At 40.9% G+C, this 21,539-nt stretch overlaps 1 protein-coding gene across 2 annotated transcripts in view; it reads left to right on the top strand.

Annotated features, from left to right (window-relative positions):
- Positions 1–21,539, top strand: part of LOC124804953 (phosphatidylinositol 4-phosphate 3-kinase C2 domain-containing subunit alpha) — a 248,117-nt gene that overhangs the window by 87,771 nt on the left and 138,807 nt on the right. For both annotated transcript variants that reach the window (XM_047265340.1, XM_047265341.1), the window contains exons 12-14: positions 600–801; positions 9,342–9,521; positions 16,868–16,983. In XM_047265340.1, the coding sequence (XP_047121296.1) occupies positions 600–801; positions 9,342–9,521; positions 16,868–16,983 (498 nt within the window). The remainder of the gene's footprint in view (positions 1–599; positions 802–9,341; positions 9,522–16,867; positions 16,984–21,539) is intronic.

Here is a 21,539-nt window from a genome sequence, read left to right on the forward strand (position 1 = left end):
AAAAAAAGTTCTGTTTCCTCATGTTATTTATTAGGTGTTTCTCGTTTTATTGTAATGGAACATAGTCTGATAAGACCATCTGACTTTGTGAAAAGTAATCAGGATGGTAATATTGTTATGCAATGCTATTATTATTTTTAGTAGTAAATGAATAAATTCATCTACAGAATAACAATATTTTTATTAGTGTAGTGTGTTATTACTGGATAGGAAAAAATGAAAGGGAGGGGTGGGCATGGGTTGCAAAGTTGAAACTGGAGAACATAGCATCAGTGAAGGGCAATTTGTGTTCACTAGAGGTTATTTGGTAGATCGTTTCCTCATAAGTGGTATAGATAGCAGCTTTGCTGGCAGTTGTGCGTACCACTGTGGTAGGATAATTTCAGAAAGTGGTAAGTATGGGGTGGTGAACAAATGAGAAGGGAACTGAAATTTGTAAAACGGAAATCCCAATATCATTTAAAGGAAATGTCAGTTAACCAGTTTGCTAATGGTTCATTGTTTCATTGTAGCAATTAAAACCTCTAATCTTTAGTCTCAGTTGAGTGCACTTAGTGTTGTTTACGATGGCTGCTGTAATTGGAGGATATTTATTTCAGATACAAAGCACAGTTCTGAGATATTAGACTCAGTTCTAGTTCATGTAGGTGGACTGCACCGCCTGAATCAAGACTGGAATTATGACCAGTACCTTGTAGCAGCACAGATATACCACGGCACAAGACCTTTGGGACAGCCAGTTCTTACACATCCTATTGTTCGTTCCATGGGCCTATTCGAAAGAGTGCTTTTCGACTTTTGGTGAGTATTTCTTCTCTCATTACTAGAAGCTATGGCACCATTTAAAATTTTGTAGCTTATTTCATGTCAGCAGCATTGAGTTTTTTGTGCCTTTTAAAAATTTTGTTTTTAAATTTGAAACCTGAACTAGCTTCAGTATGTTGTTCAGTAATACTGATAGGCTGTGATGCGAGGTGATCAGATGTGGTGAACTGCCAAGAGAGCTAATAGAAGTTGAAACTGTGAGGCAATGGAGAGACTTGACTTAACAATGTAGCAGCACCGTGCAATAATGCCAACGTAATCACAAGCAAGTTAATGTTTCGGGTCATGATTTGGAGTTATTTCTTGTGATGGACGTTGAAAGGCTTATTTATAATGTACATGAACACCTGGCATTATGGGATCAGAAAAAAAAGTACTACAATAACAGGGATCTGGCACATCACACTGGGAAAGAAGAAACTCAAGATTGTGAGACAGACATGAAGTACAAGAAAGTAAAATAAATTACTGCGAATAAGCAATACAAAATATTGGTTCGGTATAGTATCACATTCAAATTAAGTAGTTTATCAAATAGCTATAGTATGTTGTCCCAGAATGAGGGGAGCACTGAACCCGAACATACTTACCATCAGTGGCCCCTACTCGGTCTGGAAAATTCCAATTCACACACTTGTGTAGCTATTTGAAGATGTGTGTACAAGACTCAAAATTCCCCATATTGTGACACACATTTCATGCATTTATTATGCAGAGCTGTAGTTAGACCCATCCAAAATGCTGTGACAAAGCATGGAAAGACATCCCAGACAATGATTACTGAAATCAACAGAGTTGAACAATGTGAAGGATCTTCATAGGATTTGCAATTAATGTACTAAGGACAAAAAATATTATATTCAGTATGAAGTCTGCTTGATTATTTATGCATAACTTCACCTATGTATTTCTAGGCTAGGTGATGAAGAATACTTAAACACTATGTTCTGATTAGAACTTAAAAAGACTCATCTAGAATGTTCCATAAATGAAGGTGGCTTGCTAGTGTGTCAATCAAATTGGCCAAGGTACAAAGTACTGACATGCCTGAAAGATGTTATGGCTACACAGCAAGCAAAAAGTAACATTTCAAACAATGGAAAATGTAGGATGGAATGTAACAATATTATGAAAAGTAACAATATAATGAAAAGGACAGTTGCTATGAAGAGGATATTTGCTACTCATCATATAACGGAGATACTGAGTCGTAGAAAGGCGCAACAACAAGACTTCTAATTATTTCCGGGTATGCAGCCAGATCCCGTCGACATTCTGCCACAATATTTCGGTCCAGAGACGTCCGGCCATCATCAGGTGAGTACACAACTACTGAAGAGCCCAGGTGCAGTCGTGGTATTTATGCCGAATCTCGCGCATGTGAAATGTACTGGCATCCTACAGCGCATGCGTCAGGTGTTGACATGCGCACCATAGCTGAGTTGTACGTGCTGCCCTCGGTGGTGGAAATAAAGGTTCATCTAGTCATTGAGTATCGAATGACACTGTCGATTCCGCTGTGATTGTATAATTTTAATAACAGGATTCCAACTTTTATCCAGCTGAAAGCCGTTGTCACGATTTATAAGATTATTGGCAAGACGTATTTCCACTGATTCCTTGATTACGGAATCCCAAAAACCGGAAACCGGGGATAAAATTTTTGTTGCATTGTATTCCATTGAATGTCCCAAAGAAATACAGTGCTCTGCTACTGCCGATTTTGACGGTTGCCGCAGACGGGTGTATCTTTCATGTTCTATACATCGTTCATGGACAGTTCTTGTCGTCTGGCCAATATATGCAGAGCCACATCCACAGGGAATTTTGTAGACGCCTGCCTTCTTCAGTTGTAAATCGTCTTTAACGGATCCAACCAGGGCCCGGTTCTTTGCTGGTGGACGGAAGATAACCTTGATTTTATTTTTCTTCAGTAATCGGCCTATTTTCGACGACACATTCCCAGCGTATGGAAGGCACGCAGTTGATTTAAAGTCATCATCTGCGTCCTCAGTGCGTTGCTTCTTGTTATGATAGTTGCGCATGGCCTTCCTTATTTGGCGAGAAGTGTAGCCATTCTCTTTGAAAACCTTCTCCAAGTGTTCTAATTCTGCGTGGAGGTTTTCATCATCCGATATTATATGCGCTCGATGTATTAAGGTACTGAGAACACCGGCTGTTTGTGCTGGGTGATGGCAGCTTGACGCCTGGAGATACAGATCTGTGTGAGTCGCTTTCCTGTACACAGAATGTCCTAATGACCCATCATTTTTACGGCGTACTAGCACGTCTAGAAATGGTAAAGTGCCCTCTTTTTCAATCTCCATCGTAAATTTGATGTTCTCATGTAATGAGTTTAAGTGATGAAGGAATTTCTCCAGTTCCTGTCTGCCATGAGGCCATACAGCAAAAGTATCATCTACGTACCGCCAGAAGACCGTAGGCTTTAAAACAGCAGACTCAAGTGCTTTCTCTTCAAAGTCCTCCATAAAGAGATTAGCTACCACAGGCAACAAAGGGCTCCCCATGGCGACGCCGTCTGTTTGTTCAAGGAATTCGTCATTGAATAAAAAGTACGTTGAGGAGAGTATATGTTCAAACAAGGCCGTCATTTCTGCACTGAATAAGTTACCAATAAGATGTAATGATTCCATTAAAGGCACTTTGGTAAAAAGTGAGACCACATCAGTGCAGAAATGACGGCCTTGTTTGAACATATACTCTCCTCAACGTACTTTTTATTCAATGACGAATTCTTTGAACAAACAGACGGCGTCGCCATGGGGAGCCCTTTGTCGCCTGTGGTAGCTAATCTCTTTATGGAGGACTTTGAAGAGAAAGCACTTGAGTCTGCTGTTTTAAAGCCTATGGTCTTCTGGCGGTACGTAGATGATACTTTTGCTGTATGGCCTCATGGCAGACAGGAACTGGAGAAATTCCTTCATCACTTAAACTCATTACATGAGAACATCAAATTTACGATGGAGATTGAAAAAGAGGGCACTTTACCATTTCTAGACGTGCTAGTACGCCGTAAAAATGATGGGTCATTAGGACATTCTGTGTACAGGAAAGCGACTCACACAGATCTGTATCTCCAGGCGTCAAGCTGCCATCACCCAGCACAAACAGCCGGTGTTCTCAGTACCTTAATACATCGAGCGCATATAATATCGGATGATGAAAACCTCCACGCAGAATTAGAACACTTGGAGAAGGTTTTCAAAGAGAATGGCTACACTTCTCGCCAAATAAGGAAGGCCATGCACAACTATCATAACAAGAAGCAACGCACTGAGGACGCAGATGATGACTTTAAATCAACTGCGTTCCTTCCATACGCTGGGAATGTGTCGTCGAAAATAGGCCGATCACTGAAGAAAAATAAAATCAAGGTTATCTTCCGTCCACCAGCAAAGAACCGGGCCCTGGTTGGATCCGTTAAAGACGATTTACAACTGAAGAAGGCAGGCGTCTACAAAATTCCCTGTGGATGTGGCTCTGCATATATTGGCCAGACGACAAGAACTGTCCATGAACGATGTATAGAACATGAAAGATACACCCGTCTGCGGCAACCGTCAAAATCGGCAGTAGCAGAGCACTGTATTTCTTTGGGACATTCAATGGAATACAATGCAACAAAAATTTTATCCCCGGTTTCCGGTTTTTGGGATTCCGTAATCAAGGAATCAGTGGAAATACGTCTTGCCAATAATCTTATAAATCGTGACAACGGCTTTCAGCTGGATAAAAGTTGGAATCCTGTTATTAAAATTATACAATCACAGCGGAATCGACAGTGTCATTCGATACTCAATGACTAGATGAACCTTTATTTCCACCACCGAGGGCAGCACGTACAACTCAGCTATGGTGCGCATGTCAACACCTGACGCATGCGCTGTAGGATGCCAGTACATTTCACATGCGCGAGATTCGGCATAAATACCGCGACTGCACCTGGGCTCTTCAGTAGTTGTGTACTCACCTGATGATGGCCGGACGTCTCTGGGCCGAAATATCGTGGCAGAATGTCGACGGGATCCGGCTGCATACCCGGAAATTATTAGAAGAAGAAATACGCCGGGAAAATTTCAGAAGTCACAACAACAAGACTGTCGGAAAGTTAGCTTTTGGCCAACAAGGCCTTTGTCAGAAATAGAAAACATACACACATGCACACACTCACGAAGACACACACACACACACACACACACACACACACACACACACACGCGCGCGCGCGACCATAGTCTCTGGCTCCTGGAGCCAGACTGCGAGCAGCAGGGCATTATGGGAGAGGCAACTGGGTGGGAATGAGGAGGCGGCTTGCGAGGGGAGGGGAGGGGAGGGATAACTGGGTATTGGTGGGGGACAGTAAAGTGCTGCAGAGAATATGCAGGGATGAGGTGGAGAGTGGGGCAACTATCTGCAGTTAGGACGGTAGATGGTGGGTGGCAGAGAGGAAGGGGGAGGGGGTAGCAGGAAAGGAGAGAAGTAAAAATACTGGGTGCTTTGGTGGAATAGAGGGCTGTGTGGTGCTGGAATGGGAATGGGCATTTGGGTCCGGACAATGAGTAACAAAGCTTGAGGCCAGGAGGATTACATGAATGTAGGATATATAGCAGGGAGTGTTTCCACCTGCGCAATTCAGAAAAGCTGATGTTGGCGGAAAGGATGTAGATGGCACAGGCTGTGAAGCAGTCATTGAAATGAAATGAAGGACATCATGTTGTGGTGTGCCCAGCAACAGGATGGTACAGTTGTTTCTTGGCCACAGCTTGTCGATGGCCATTCATGTGGAAAATCAGCTTGTTGGATGTCCTGCACTCTGTGTGGGCAGTTAGGAACTCTCCCTGCAATATATCCTATGTTCCCGTAACCCTCCTGTCCCCAACCGTTATTAGTCTCATTAGTCATTGCCTTTACCCGTCAGCCCCTTCCCTGTTTCCATTCCAGCACTCCATACCCTCCTACTCCATCAACACAATCAATCGTTTTACTTCTTTCCTTTTACGCGAACCCCCCGCCGTCTCCCTCTCACTCGCCCTCCGTCTAACCTCCCAACTGCACCGAGCTGCCCCACTCTCCACCTCGCCCCTACACCCTCCCAGCAAGGGAGTATGGCTTGTGCTGCCAGAGACTGTTTTGTGTGTGTGTGTGTGTGTGTGTGTGTGTGTGTGTGTGTGTGTGTGTCAAATGTCAGGCTGAAAGCTCACTTTCCAACAGTCCTTTTGCTGTGCCTATCTGTGACTCAGCATCTCTGCAATATGGTGAGTAGCAACTATCCTTTTCAGAATAAAAAGTAATATTTCTCACAGAAATCTCAGCACAACAAACAGTTGTCAACATCTGTTGTTATACTGTATTTTGGCTGATGAGAACAACTTAAGATTGTTAGAATCCAGCTCTTAAAGGCTGTCAGAAAATTCATGGGGTGGCATTCAGTAGCTCAACCCTCACTCTTCTCATACACAGACAACCATAAGAGACAAAGTACAAATAGTGAATAGATGAATGTAGATAAACAAAAAACAAAGCTTATTGATGGAAAAAAGATATGAAAAACAGCGACATGAGATGACAGTTATCACTTTGTACCAAGTTTGCTGCCCATCATGCAGAAATTATCACCTGAAGCTCAATTGAAAGCTAGAATTAAAATGCAACAGATTCTATTGGGTGAGTAGCAACAATCTTCAGTCACCTAAAAATCCTCGGGCTGAAAATGTCACGTCAAACCCACAAGCATATGATAAATATGTCACAAGTTGCAAAATGCTGATGAATGATAGGAAAAATTATTTTGTAAACTTAATGAAGTGTTCATACCTGATGGTGATTATACGTTTCTCTGCAGTGGTAATAGCCTTTCAGAATTATTTCTGCTTCTGTAATCTGCTTGAAAGAGTCAATGCTATATAATCAAATGTCTCTGCTCATTCTGAACTAATTCCAAAATATATCTTCATCTTCTAAAATCACTGTACAAATGATGAAATTCTCCTTGTCATCCTCTACTTGTTATTGTTATGCACACAATCATGATGGCATTCATTACTGATAGCACTATTTTCTACTAAAAACTAATTTATTGGGTCAAGATAAGACATCATTTCAAAGCTACTCAACAACTACTTACTCCCTGTTGGCAAGATTATTTTACAGCATTTGCAGTGTGAACTCTCCATCACATAGCCTTGAGGAATCTGCTTCATATCGCTTCATGGGCAGTGTAAATTTTGGCCTAGTCAAAGGTAGATTCAAGAATGTGCCATCGGTAATATGTCACTTGAGTAGTCTCATCTGTAGAAGTGTAAAGGAAAGTTTGCATGAGAAAACTATGAAAACTGAGATGGAATTGTTTTCTACCATTTACCTTTAGAAGGAAAAATATAAGGGGCAATCAAATGAAAGTGAGATAGATGGAAAAAGTAAGTAAAATGTTCATTATTTCAAAATTAATCACCTTAATTGTTAACAATGTATCACACTAAGAGACAGGATGGTCAATGTTTTTTGGAAAAATGTTTGCTGTTGCCTACAGAGCTGATTGTACCCAGGCATGCATCTCTTCATTTGAAGCAATTTGATGGCCACAAATGTCTTTCTTCAAGGCTCCAAAAATACAGAAATCGCACAGGGAAACATTGGGACTGTACGGAGGATGTATAAGGGCTTCTCAGTGAAACTTCAGTTGCATGGTCGAAACAACCTTGGCAGGCCCACTCACTTCTCTACACTTGCTTCTCTCCACGTGTGCACTCATGCCTGACCCCGCCCCCCCTCCCCCTCACCCATGACACATGCAGTCACTTCTCTCCCTCCAGAGTCTTCTTCCACACCAGACCTTCAGTCTACTTCCACCTCCCCCCTCCCTCTCCCCCCCTCACAGGCTTTTCATCCTTCCTCCCTCCGGATCTGTTCTCCTTTCTCCCAGTGTTTGCTCTTGCCATCCCCTCCCCACCTCCCCCCTATGTGCTCTTTTTCCCTCCTGACAATTTTTCTCCCTTGTCTTCCATTATCTATGCCAACATGCACAGCGCCACCTTAAAAACTCTTATGCCCTACTAACCTCAACATTCCGTTCCTGGAACATCACAACTGGCTCCATAAATTCTCATCCGCTCCTTGCTTCAAATGCTGACCTCTGTTACACATACTCACCCTCCCATGCAATGAAGTCCAAGGAGATCAGTTATACAATCATCAGTGTGACATCAAATGAATCTCCATAGATACTATACCAGAAATCCAGCTTGACCTCAAATCCCTAGGCTTTTACAGGAATGGACTGTGAGATAACTGGAAAAGAGAGTCAAAGCGTTCAAGGGACAAGGATACTGAAAGTGGATTGAAAAAGTAAGTTGTTATGAGGGTCTGCACAGTCTCGCCAGAGAAGGAATATGTGAAGACTAGAAGAATGACAGGGAAGACATGGAATGTAGTAAGACATGAGGGAGTAACTTTCGTGGTACTGAATGAGTCTGTAGAGAATAAAACTTGCAGGGGAAGACAGAGATTGGAATATATTAATCAAATCTTGGAGGTAATTGGGTGCAAGTGCTACTTCAAAATGAAGTGGTGGCTCAGGAAATGAAATTATGGCACGCCACATCATATATTCGAAAAGACACATGATTATGAAACAATACATTTTAATGTATCACCTACAAATAAATCTGCAGTTCTCTCATGGACATTTTGTATACCACCTTGCAATGGTAATGTCTTCGTGGACCTTCTAGAGGAATCATTTCTAGCCATTTAGAATCATCTACCACTTACTTGAATATATTCATTTTGATATATTCATGATATGGACCAAAGGCATGGTGATTTATTCATGTATTTATAATTATACTCCATCAATGTTACAAACAAGTAGCCAAACAGGTTTTAATTCAACACTCTAAATAATTGAAATCAGATGTTTAAGAGGTGGAAAACAAAAAAGTTAATATATCAGTTACAAGTAAAATATGTAGTAGATAAGCAGGTTCTGAAGGAAACTGTGAATAACACACCTTAAAAAAAGTGCTATCAAGATTGCTTGTTTTATATTTGAATTTATTCATAAGTGCAGCATGTGTTTGTATCCTACAGGTGGGACTATTAATTTATTTTTGCCAGTTGATAATTAAGAATGTGTTAAAAGATTGTAGAAATTGAAAGGTCTACAGAAGAATGTGCTACTCCACAATAGTGCTGTGAGGTATTGCATGTAATATGTTCATCAAAATTCAGGAAAAGAACATAAATACGATACGACAGTAATATTATGCAACAGACACTGCTTTCTAGCATTACATATGGAACTAAATGTTACCAGCCTCTGGTGCATTTGAAAACACAGCAGATAAAGGATCAGTCTAATCCTTATTAAATTGATGGTTAACACTTTCTTCTATCGACCTTTCAGTTATCCTTGTCTTCCCTTTCTGTTTGGTTAAGTTGTGTATTTGCCAATGTAACACTTGATTGTATTCATAGATACCATAATGTTTGAACAGGCTAAATTTCGAAGGAATAAGTATTTGCACGCTGCCTCTTGAATCTCGTATAGTCTTGGTTGTGTATGGCCAGACTATTTTGCCCCCTGAAAACCCAGATGCAAAGGATGCATCACAAGAACCAAGACTGCAAAAAATTGAACTCGGTTGGGCAGCTTTGCAGTTCTTCGACTGTGACAGGTAAGGGAAGTGTGCAAATTTGTGCAACCTGGATTCTTGCAGAAACGAGGTGTTGATTATAGTGCGATAAGATTTCGTGTTCCTCAGCTTATTCATTCTACTCCCCTTATTTCTTATATTTGTATTTTAACATATTCTATTATTCATTTTTGTGATTTCTCTCAAAAACCGAAAAAATTTTAATAAGCAGATAATTATGAGCTTAATACCATCCAAAAATTTCATTTGCTGTACAAGTCACTGACCTTCATGATGACTGGAAAGGTAGCCCAATGTACCAAGCATTAGCTTGTGCCATCAGGTTGTGGGACAAACACTGATCCACAAACTGGTTTAATTCCCACTGTTCTAACACTGCACTGAGGTAACCACTGTATATTACACTTGCGTAACACAATGGTATTGTCACAGCAGAACTAGTATAAAGATACTGAAAAAAGGATGGTGTACTCTGAGAAAAACTTTAAGTGAAATTTGTACACTTTTTGAAAGTCTTGGGTCACTAAAATTATTACTGATTTCGAGTTACCAAGTCATGGAGATGGGACCTGCATAAATTAAGAGAACCAGAGGTTGTTCAGGCCAACGGCCTTAGTGCAGTAGTAAGGCTGGTTCCCATCAGATCATCAAAGTTTAGTGCTGTCGGACTTGCCTAGCACGTGGATGGGTGACTGTCTGGTCTGCTGAGCGTTGTTGGCAAGAGCACACACTCCACCTTGTGAGGCCAATTGAGGAGTTACTTAATGGGGAAGCCACTCCAGTCACAAAACTGGCAACAGCTGGGAGAGCAGTGTGCTGATCACATGACCCTCCATATCCACGTCCATTGACACTTGTTGGCTGAGGATGACATGGTGGCGCTTAAAAAAAAATTAAGTTGATTTTGTATTGGAAAAGGTGTTTTGCAACGCTGCTTCTTTAGTGACTGGGCAAGCAGTGTGAAAAAGCTATTTAATTGTTACGGGAGAGTTTTTAGGGGAAATAAATTGGGCCATAAACATAACTTTCTGCATCTTTAATGAGGTCATTTCTTGGGGTAGCACATAATAAAATAAAATAAAAACACTCTAGTTTAACAGCAATTTTTGAAATAAAGTATAGTTTATATTAGGTAGCTAGGTTGTATGTAGTGTTTTTATTTATACTACACTACAGCAAAAAGAAAAAGAGGAAAAAAAGGAAAAATTTGTTCCCAATCACTGTACATAACTCAAGCACTTTTTACAAATTCTGAGGGCACTTGCAAGCCCTTTTGATATGCTTTTTCATTTTGTTGGAAGGTGACTGTTTGCATTCTTTAAAACAATATTTACAAGGTACTCCTTTCCATTTTAAATTGAAAAGTACCATTTTAAATTGAAAAGGTCCTTTTTTTAACCATCTTGCAACTGTTCAATAGTCTATTGTCTGTAACACTGTAAATAACACAGAGACAAGGTTATGTTGCTGTTCACTCACCCACCTAGACTTGAATGACTGCCAGTCAGTCAGACCAGTGTTGCCAATTCCAATTAATAATAAGGGACATTCAAAAAGAAACAAGCCGGAGTCTGGAATGTGCAAATCAGTGACAGGAGGGTAATATCGTGGCGTGTGTAACAAGGTGTGGTTTCGACCAGAGTGTGAGAGTTCACAGCCCGTCGCTAGAGGGCACATGTGCATGTCACATGACTATACAGAGCTAGCAGCAATAGCAGCAGCATGCATCAATCGTCCAACGCCACCAGTCACATTGCAAACAGGGAATGGAGGTGTCTGGAGAAGAGCAAACAGGTGTTGTTCGTTTTCTGACAGCGGAAGGACTTGGAGCAACGAGCATTCATCGGCGAATGTCACAAGTGTGCAGCGAACACTGCATGTCCCTTACAATGGTCAAGGTGTGGCACAAGCACTTCAGGGAAGAACAGGTGTCGTTAGCCGATGATGCACGGTCTGGAGCACCTCACGGCATTGCTGATGACATTGTCCAGCTGGTGGATGCACTCATTACCCAGGACTGCCTAGTGACAGTGAAAACCATAGCTGCCGTGGTTGGATTGAGCGTCGGAAGTGTTCACACCATCATGAAGGCATGACTGCATATGCACAAAGTATGTGCCCAACCTGTGCCCCATAGTCTTCAACCACACCATGAAGCATGTCGAATGGCCCACTGTCTTGCTCATCTGCAGAGCTATGCTTAGGAAGGGAATGCGTTCCTGGCACGAGTGGTGGCTGCAGATGTCATGGTGTCATCACTTCAAACCAGAATCAAAACGGCAAAGTCTTCAGTGGAAGCATCCAGGGTCACCACCACCAAAATCGCCAAGGCCATCCACACAAGTGCAGGAAATGTTATATTGACATTCTTATTTGACCAAGATGGCCCCCTTCTGATTCACTTCATGCAGCACAGGATAACAGTGAATGCCCCAGCATTATTTGCAAACCCTGACCGGCCTTCGCCAAGAAATCAAATCAAAACGACCAGGCAATCTCACCCATGTGGTCATTTTGCTCCAAGACAATCCAAAGCCTCACACAGTCGTGACACTCCTGCAGAAATTCAAATGGGAGGTTCGTGGCCACCCTCCTTACAGTCTGGACCTCTCTCCCTGTGACTACACCATTTTTGGTCCACTTAAGAAGGCTGTGAGGGGCAAACGATTCTCCTTGGACGACGACATCCAGCTGTATATGTGGAACTGGTTAACATCACAGCCCCGGGAATTTTATGAGATAACCATTCACCACCTTCTGTCACAGTGGGGCAAGTGTCTCAACAGCCAGAGTCAGTACTTCTAACATACAGGTAATTATGCCTCCGGCTCATTTCTTTTTGAACGCTCCTTATAAATAACCTACAGAATTGCATGAATTGCTAGAAATTATCAGCCATTTACTCAAAATTTCATTTACTACCTGTCTGCAATAGTAGCAATAGCACTAATATGTATATAGAATAACTGGAGTTAAAGTAAAAAAATAGTTTATCCATAATAATTTTTTTGGGGATGTGTTGTGTACCAATTCCAATTTCACAATTCCAAGAATTGCAGATTCCATAGGAATCAACTAGTATTGGAATTGAATGATTCCAGTGGCTTGTGCATTGATTCTTTGTTCTTAAATCTTTTTTTTATGTTAGTGTTCTCATTTTATCTTCACAGCAGTGCAGTCATACGAAAGTAAATAAAGAAAGGAGCAGGATAGAAAACTGTCTTAAACACTGCTACATCTGAGAATAAACCATTTTTTTTTTACACAGAAAACAGTTTAACAATTAAAATATGCATTATTCAGTAATTTTTTTATCAATAATTATTCTTCAATAATATTCAGAGATTTGACATGGGTCTTAGAGTGTTAGATTACAAAGTGATGACCTAAGGACAATGTTACAGTGTTTTTTATACCGGCTCATCATTACACAGCTGTTCAAAGAACGTTTGTGTGTGTGTGTGTGTGTGTGTGTGTGTGTGTGAGAGAGAGAGAGAGAGAGAGAGAGAGAGAGAGAGAGAGAATGAAGAGTAGAACTGGCAAAAATAAAAAGGACAGTATAAATGATAAGCAGCATCAGCAATATGTGCTCTCCCTTGATACAGCAAGTTGGAATGCTAGTAAAAAAAAAAAGAAAATAAAAAAATTACTAACTTTAATGTCAAGATTATCTTCCCATTCCCCTATTTTAATTGGTAAATTATACATTCTAGCAGTAAAAACTTTAAAAAGTACTTTCGTTATAAATGCCTATTTGTAAATGTCCTACCCAAGGGGCATTTATCTGGTCCACATTATTAATTCAGCAATAGCATTAGGCAACACATGTCCGAAACATGGGAAAGGAATGCAGTAGAAGTTAAAGGGGTTGCTTAGAGATAATGAAATGGGGAAGACAGTAGAAGATCAAATAGGTAAAAAGAAAAGAACTGGTAGAAATACTTGGATAACTCAGGAGCTATTGAATGCTGCAGTGCTGCTTCACATCCAGTAATATTGGTGGCCAGAGAGCAGTGCGGCTGCTGGCAGCTTGCTCCTAAGCAAACATGCAAGCTGGCCATTCTGCAATTATCCTCAAACAATTTTAAAGAAACTACTGCTTAAATAATTTGAGTCTTGTGAATCATCATCTTCATGATAAACTGCTTATCATTTTGTTAGTCTTAGAGTTATTGTGATATTCTGAGTCTGCTGCCTGCAGCAACAGCCAGTAACTCTCTGTCTATTGCCGACAAAAGGGTTTGAGCCTGTGTAAGTTTATGAGAAAAGTGCAAATGACCACAAAAGTACCAGTACCCATTGTTGTTGTGCTGTGCCAGTTGCTGCCTGGCTACTGTCTACTGCTTAAGCTAACTGTACATAGTGATGTGGATGAAAGAGCAAGATAACCATTGCTGATGTGTCCTTAAGTCTGTTGAAGGCTTCTGTTATTGTTTGTGTCCATGGCACCAAGTGTTTGCCGGTGGTGTATTTTCCTTTAAGAACAGCAATGAAAGAGGCTTTGATTTTTGCAGCATTTTGCAAATATCTTTGGCAAAAGTTTCTCATGCCTACAAAATGTCTTAAGTCTTTAATAGTTTTTGGCTGGGGCATATTCAAGATTGGTTGACTAACCGCTTTCTGAAAGTGGATTGGTACCCTGTGCACCACTTCATTTCCTAAAAATTTAAGACAGCTTCCTTAGTCTGCACTTATTTGCATTTACGATGAAGCCATACTGCTGGAGACATTGAAATAGCAACTGTAAATGCTCTTCATGTTTTCACTCATCACATGAAAAAATCATGAGGTCATTGCCGGCCAGTGTGGCCGTGCGGTTCTAGGCGCTTCAGTCTGGAACCGCGTGACCGCTACGGTCACAGGTTCGAATCCTGCCTCGGGCATGGATGTGTGTGGTGTCCTTAGGTTAGTTAGGTTTAATTAGTTCTAAGTTCTAGGCGACTGATGACCTCAGAAGTTAAGTCGCATAGTGCTCAGAGCCATGAAGTCATCTGTATACGTAAAACAAAAATTCAGACCTTTGAGCAGCATTGCACAATCTGAAAGCACAAATAGGAATTCATATAAACTGAAGGGGGTAATAACAGCTATCTTAGGAATGTCATATGGGCCATTAAAGTTTCTGTATAAGCCTTGTCACAATCAGTTGCATTGAAAATTGGAGCATCGTATAAAGCACTTGTAAAGTTCTGAACATTGCGGATGATTAATTATTTGGCACAGTCCTACCATTTAGAGCCCTAAAATCACTGCAAGCTCGATAGGTACCATCTTTATTATGCGCCAGATGAAGTGGAGATGCCCAGGGACTATTAAATTTGTGTTTAATACCTGCATCCAACCACTTGTCGAAATGCTGCTCGTCTGCAGCATAATGTTCCAGTGCTAAGCAGAGGGTGCAGGTGGAGACAGGCTGTCCAGATACTGCCTGCATGTAGGGCTTTGTTCAGTACCATGCTTCCTTTGGACTTAGTTGGCTTTGTTAAGTATGGAAAGCTCTGCAGAACTTGTTGATATGGATCATTGTCCTCGCCAGCAGTGGTGGTTATATTTGGACTCATCATTGTTGCAGAGATCATAATTAGCTGATTATTGCACACTTCACCACACCCTCAAATGATTAAAAAAATAAATAAAAAAAACAAGATGAGTTGAGAGATTAAGGCATTTGTAATAATTCATTCGCCGTCTATTTGCGTGTCGAGGTTTACTAGCCAACAAGCTACACCAAAGTTAGGAATGATTGTATCGTTTGCAGCTTTTACTGTGCACACCGGCTGACAATGTGTAGGACAAGTGCACTGATGAGGCACAACGCCAATGTGTGACCCACTGTCAATTAAATATTCAACGCTGTCCATTATGTATTTAGCAGACATATGCTTTACTGAAGCACTTTACACTTGCGAATGTGCATGTTGTTGTTGTGCATTGAACACCATTTTTACAGTGGTTGACAGAGATATCCTCTTCTAAAATATTGAAATGGCGCTGTGGAATCTTAAATCACCCAAAGTTTATCCTATTCCTGATCCGATCTGTTCTGGTATGAATGGCATCAATATGAGCTTCTGGGATATTCCTTCCTATAACATCACCAGAAAACAGAGCATCCATATCTAAACGTTTTGTAATGATTTACTCTGAATGAATGCCGTAGGGAAAAAATGGGACATTGTATTGGCTTTCTCCACGAAATGCAATAATGGTACAACGGTCATATGCTGCAAAACGATGTTCATCGTAGATGGAAGGTGGTTGAACCATATCGTACATAATGCTTCTTCTGAAGAAAGGTTCTGACTTTCCAAATTACGCACTGGTCATAATAGTTCTGATGGGCTTCAACTTCCGATGCCCCCCCCCCCCCCCCCCCCCCCCCCAACGTAGGATGCATTGCTTACAGTGTTCACTCAGTACCAACAGGTACAACAGGTACTTTATTACTAAGTCTTTAAAGCTTTGATATGGTTGCCTGGCAATTGGCTGCAATACCAAGTCTTGCGCATCTAACCAGCTCCTGAGCCATATTGGTGAAGATAGGGCTCAATTTGTCTTTATCATTGTACACACGGTATTGCTGAAAAATGTATACCATGTAAATGAACCATTCTGTAGGAAGAGTTGTCCAGAAAGTCAGTATTCATACTGATTTTGTTGTAACTGAAATGTTTATTTATCAAAAAAATTATGACAAAACTGGGGAATTGCAGTCATATTGCTGCTGATCTTCCTGCGTGAAGAGAGGAATCTATTGGTCTATCATTCATGGTGGCATAATATGTTATGTAACATGGATGACTTAATCTCTGAAATGCGGGGTCACCACTGTAGTTACATACTTCACTGTAAAGTAAGGAGTGCTGATAAATGATAATGATGTAAGACACTTTATTTCTAACCTTCATAAAAGAAATCAGTATCGAATCCATTACTAGAAAAATAAGAATAATCCAAAATCTCAAAGTCTTGCAGATTCTCTCTCAACTCCACACACTCATGTTGATTCCTTGAACTGTCAGTCTTTCTCACTGATATTCTCATAAAAGTTCAAATAGAAAAATAATTTGATCTTGTTGATCAATGTGCAGAGTTCCTATTTAATTTTTTCTTTTTCATTTTCTTTGATTTTGCGAATCTAGATATAACTCTCAGAGCGAAAGTAAATGTCAGGTTTTTCAACTGTTTTAATAATTTTTAGTAACCCCCAAATAACGTTAGATGCAATTTTTTTTATTTTGTTTCTTTTGTTTTAGGCAGACATTTCCTGCTAAAATGTTTAATTAGTGGCTTAGTGGTGATTAGAGCACTTTTTTCCATTGCATGTGTATACTGTGACTCTGTTGTGAAATAAACTGTGTTATTAGGGTAATGGTTCAGGGAAGCTTCCTTCTTTCATTGTGGCCTGCAGTGGCGGACAAGAGACTGGGACCAGCACCTGCTGCAGGAACACGGCCACATGCTGACACTGAACCTGTGTTGTGTAAGTTTCTCTAATCTGAATGCCTGCTGATCTGACATTGCAACAGATTTCACTTTCTTATACATAAGAATATCTTTGATGTTTTGAAATGATTTTTTTTTCAGTATGCCTGTGGCTTAAGTCAGTTTTAGATAACTGCTGAATCCAGAGCTATAAACATTAAAATGCAGCAGCAATAGCTGTTATAGAAATATAGGTAAAAAGAATGTTACTAGCCGACCAAAGTTTGTTGAAAAATTAGTGGCATTGAATACAAATGTAATCTAATTTACATTAAAACTAGTCCTCCCCACTTACATCCTCGTCTTCTGTCACAGAAGTAGAGAACAGTAAGTAAAAACAAGAATAGAAACAAAATGTTGGGCCACAAGTCATCCGATATGTTTGGCTTGGAGAATTAGTCACAGTGTGTGTAAGTGAACAGTCCTCATATCCATCTCTCACTACAGTCGGTGATAGTGCTAATGGCCTTTGGCTATGCAGCTCACATAGAATGCTGCATTGTCAACTCGGCAGAAATTGCGCAGACAGCAACTACATTACAGTCCGGCACGTTGGCAATGTCACCAACAGGCTCACCTGAATCTGCGTCACATTTGAAGAATGAGTACACTTTGAAAATAGGGTCCCTTGCTTGTTTGTGAAATGCTTGGCGCCTTTTGGATGTTTTGCCAATTATGGAAAAACTCACTCTGAAATTGGTCACTTGCAGCTTCATGCACTTAAAACATGATACTACACTCGCATATGATGGAAGTTTACATGGTATGGGATGCTAAAACAGACTGAGCGCTGAATGGATAACTGCACAGCTGTCTACTGCCCATCCCCAACTGAGAGACCGTAAACACGTTTGCACACTACTGGTAACATCATCTTTGGGAGAGATGGTGCATGTGTGGAGGGTGATGGGAACACACGCCATTGATTCTCATTTTGCAGTTGAAAGCAAATGCTTTTGTATTGCATATGGAACAGTTAACAGTACCAGCACAGAGGAGATTACAAGTACAGAATTCCCATTTGATAGCCAAAGACCATCTCATGACAAGGAGCATGCTATCCATAAAAATATGGCATTTGTGAGTAAAACTGAAGTCTTTGACAGTGTAACTTCGTGTGATACTGTGAAAACAATTCCGCTGGCAGTTGCAAAGTTTGCACACTATAGATATCAATAAAACGGAAGCACACAAATAAACATGGTTGGTGCTATGTCTTTAAATCCAAAGGAAATCTGCTTAGAATCTCTGCTCTAAAACTGAGCTTAGTTCTTGATAAACTTACCCAAGCAGTTGTATAGATTAAGAAAATAGTGCTCTCATTAGAAGAAAAGGAAAAAAAGAAAAATCTGTTCCATAGGATGTAAACTGTCACCTGAAATGCCAACACGTTCCTTGATCATTATTGATTCTTGAAGTTTGCTTTCAATATCAACACTAAAGAAAGAAGCTGTGATACAACACACAAACATTATTATACAACAAAACAAACATTATTAATATTTTTACTGTTTATTCTTCATGTTTAAATTGTAACAGTCCTCTGCCACTAGAGGGATCCGAATTGTAGAATGGCAGTGTGTAACACAACTATGTCAGTGCATGAGGGACAGCATGCTGTAATTGAGTTTTGGATTCGAAGAGTTTCTCCACACATGGAGCACCCTCTCCTTCCGCATGACAATGCTGCGACATTTGCAAAAATCTGACGCCTTGGGTTAACTTTTGTTGATCATCCTCCATACAGTCCTGACTTGGCCCAATCACATTTTCATGTGTTTCAGAAACTTAAAGAACTTGTTTGAGAACATCACTTTGAAGTGATGAAGTAGTGCAAGCAGAGGTGAGGGTATGGCTCCATCAACAAAGTCAAATATTTTAAATGACAGTATCGACAAACTTGTCTCTTATTGGCAGAAATGTGTTCAGCACCAGAATGACTGTGGTGAGAAATAAACGTGTAGACATGAAGAATAAAGATGTAGGACATTAATAACTTCTGTTTTATTTTAAAAACTTTAGGTGTCTTCGCACAAAAAAATTTGGAGGCATTACTTTTCAGTGCAATGTATGTCCCTATTTAACAATAAAAGGTTAATTGGCTGATGTGTGAGCTTCTTTGTGCATTTTTCATTTTTACATCTGTGCATCTATCACACTTACATTTGACCTTTAGGAGATAATTCGGCATTGTTGCATGGCTTTGGAACCATTCATTGTGTGTGAACAGTGTTTTGATGATGGCCTGAAGTTTCAAGGTTGCTATCTGCATGTAGACAATGAAGTAAGACTGAATAAAAAGCTTATTTGAGATGATAACTTTCAACTATAAAGTATCATACAGGGTGTTTCAAAAATGACCGGTATATTTGAAACAGCAATAAAAACTAAACGAGCAGCGATAGAAATACACCGTTTGTTGCAATATGCTTGGGACAACAGTACATTTTCAGGCAGACAAACTTTCGAAATTACAGTAGCTACAATTTTCAACAACAGATGGCGCTGCGGTCTGGGAAACTCTATAGTACGATATTTTCCACATATCCACCATGCGTAGCAATAATATGGCGTAGTCTCTGAATGAAATTACCCGAAACCTTTGACAACGTGTCTGGCGGAATGGCTTCACGTGCAGATGAGATGTACTGCTTCAGCTGTTCAATTGTTTCTGGATTCTGGCGGTACACCTGGTCTTTCAAGTGTCCCCACAGAAAGAAGTCACAGGGGTTCATGTCTGGCGAATAGGGAGGCCAATCCACGCCGCCTCCTGTATGTTTCTGATAGCCCAAAGCAATCACACAATCATCGAAATATTCATTCAGGAAATTAAAGACGTCGGCCGTGCGATGTGGCCGGGCACCATCTTGCATAAACCACGAGGTGTTCGCAGTGTCGTCTAAGGCAGTTTGTACCGCCACAAATTCACGGAGAATGTCCAGATAGCGTGATGCAGTAATCGTTTCGGATCTGAAAAATGGGCCAATGATTCCTTTGGAAGAAATGGCGGCCCAGACCAGTACTTTTTGAGGATGCAGGGACGATGGGACTGCAACATGGGGCTTTTCGGTTCCCCATATGCGCCAGTTCTGTTTATTGACGAAGCCGTCCAGGTAAAAATAAGCTTCGTCAGTAAACCAAATGCTGCCCACATGCATATCGCCGTCATCAATCCTGTGCACTATATCGTTAGCGAATGTCTCTCGTGCAGCAATGGTAGCGGCGCTGAGGGGTTGCCGCGTTTGAATTTTGTATGGATAGAGGTGTAAACTCTGGCGCATGAGACGATACGTGGACGTTGGCGTCATTTGAACCGCAGCTGCAACACGGCGAACGGAAACCCGAGGCCGCTGTTGGATCACCTGCTGCACTAGCTGCGCGTTGCCCTCTGTTGGATCACCTGCTGCACTAGCTGCGCGTTGCCCTCTGTGGTTGCCGTACGCGGTTGCCCTACCTTTCCAGCACGTTCATCCGTCACGTTCCCAGTCCGTTGAAATTTTTCAAACAGATCCTTTATTGTATCGCTTTTCGGTCCTTTGGTTACATTAAACCTCCGTTGAAAACTTCGTCTTGTTGCAACAACACTGTGTTCTAGGCGGTGGAATTCCAACACCAGAAAAATCCTCTGTTCTAAGGAATAAACCATGTTGTCTACAGCACACTTGCACGTTGTGAACAGCACACGCTTACAGCAGAAAGACGACGTACAGAATGGCGCACCCACAGACTGCGTTGTCTTCTATATCTTTCACATCACTTGCAGCGCCATCTGTTGTTGAAAATTGTAACTACTGTAATTTCGAAAGTTTGTCCGCCTGAAAATGTACTGTTGTCCCAAGCATATTGCAACAAACGGTGTATTTCTATCGCTGCTCGTTTAGTTTTTATTGCCGTTTCAAATATACCTGTCATTTTTGAAACACCTTGTATTAACTTGGTTTCTGTCCCCGCCCACCCACTCTCTCTCTCTCTCTCTCTCTCTCTCTCTCTCTCTCTCAAACACACACACACACACACACACACACAAGTACAAAGACATTAGTGGACTTGTGGTACCAGCAGAGATATATTTGTAGTAGTATCTGCCTCCAGTGTGCAATTAGCCAAGTGATTGCTTGGTAGTGACTATTGACATTACAGCCAAAATGTGTGGCTTTATTATTTTGTTGTATATGATGACATGACAGTACACTCAAAAGAATTCTAATGGAAAAGAATACTAGAGCATCAGATAAGAAAATAAATAAATTAAAAAGTCTATTTCCTGTGGCAATGTCAATACATGGTGGATCATCGCCTCGCATTATTGCAGGCTTGAATTTGACATGGCATACTATTGATGAGATCATCAATCCAGCCCTGCCCCAAAATGTGTCATCCTTCAGTGGAGATTCTGCATAAGTGGAGCAGAGTATGTGGTCATTGAAAATGCCCAAATGCAGTTCTTCAATCAATCCCACACCTGTTTGATTTTGTTCATGTCCGGAGAATAGCCAGGCCACTCCCTTCTGGTGATCCTAGGACACTGGAGGAACTTGTTCACGATAACAGAAT

Source organism: Schistocerca piceifrons, chromosome 7 (genome assembly GCF_021461385.2).
Source record: "Schistocerca piceifrons isolate TAMUIC-IGC-003096 chromosome 7, iqSchPice1.1, whole genome shotgun sequence".
Classification (NCBI taxonomy): domain Eukaryota; kingdom Metazoa; phylum Arthropoda; class Insecta; order Orthoptera; family Acrididae; genus Schistocerca; species Schistocerca piceifrons.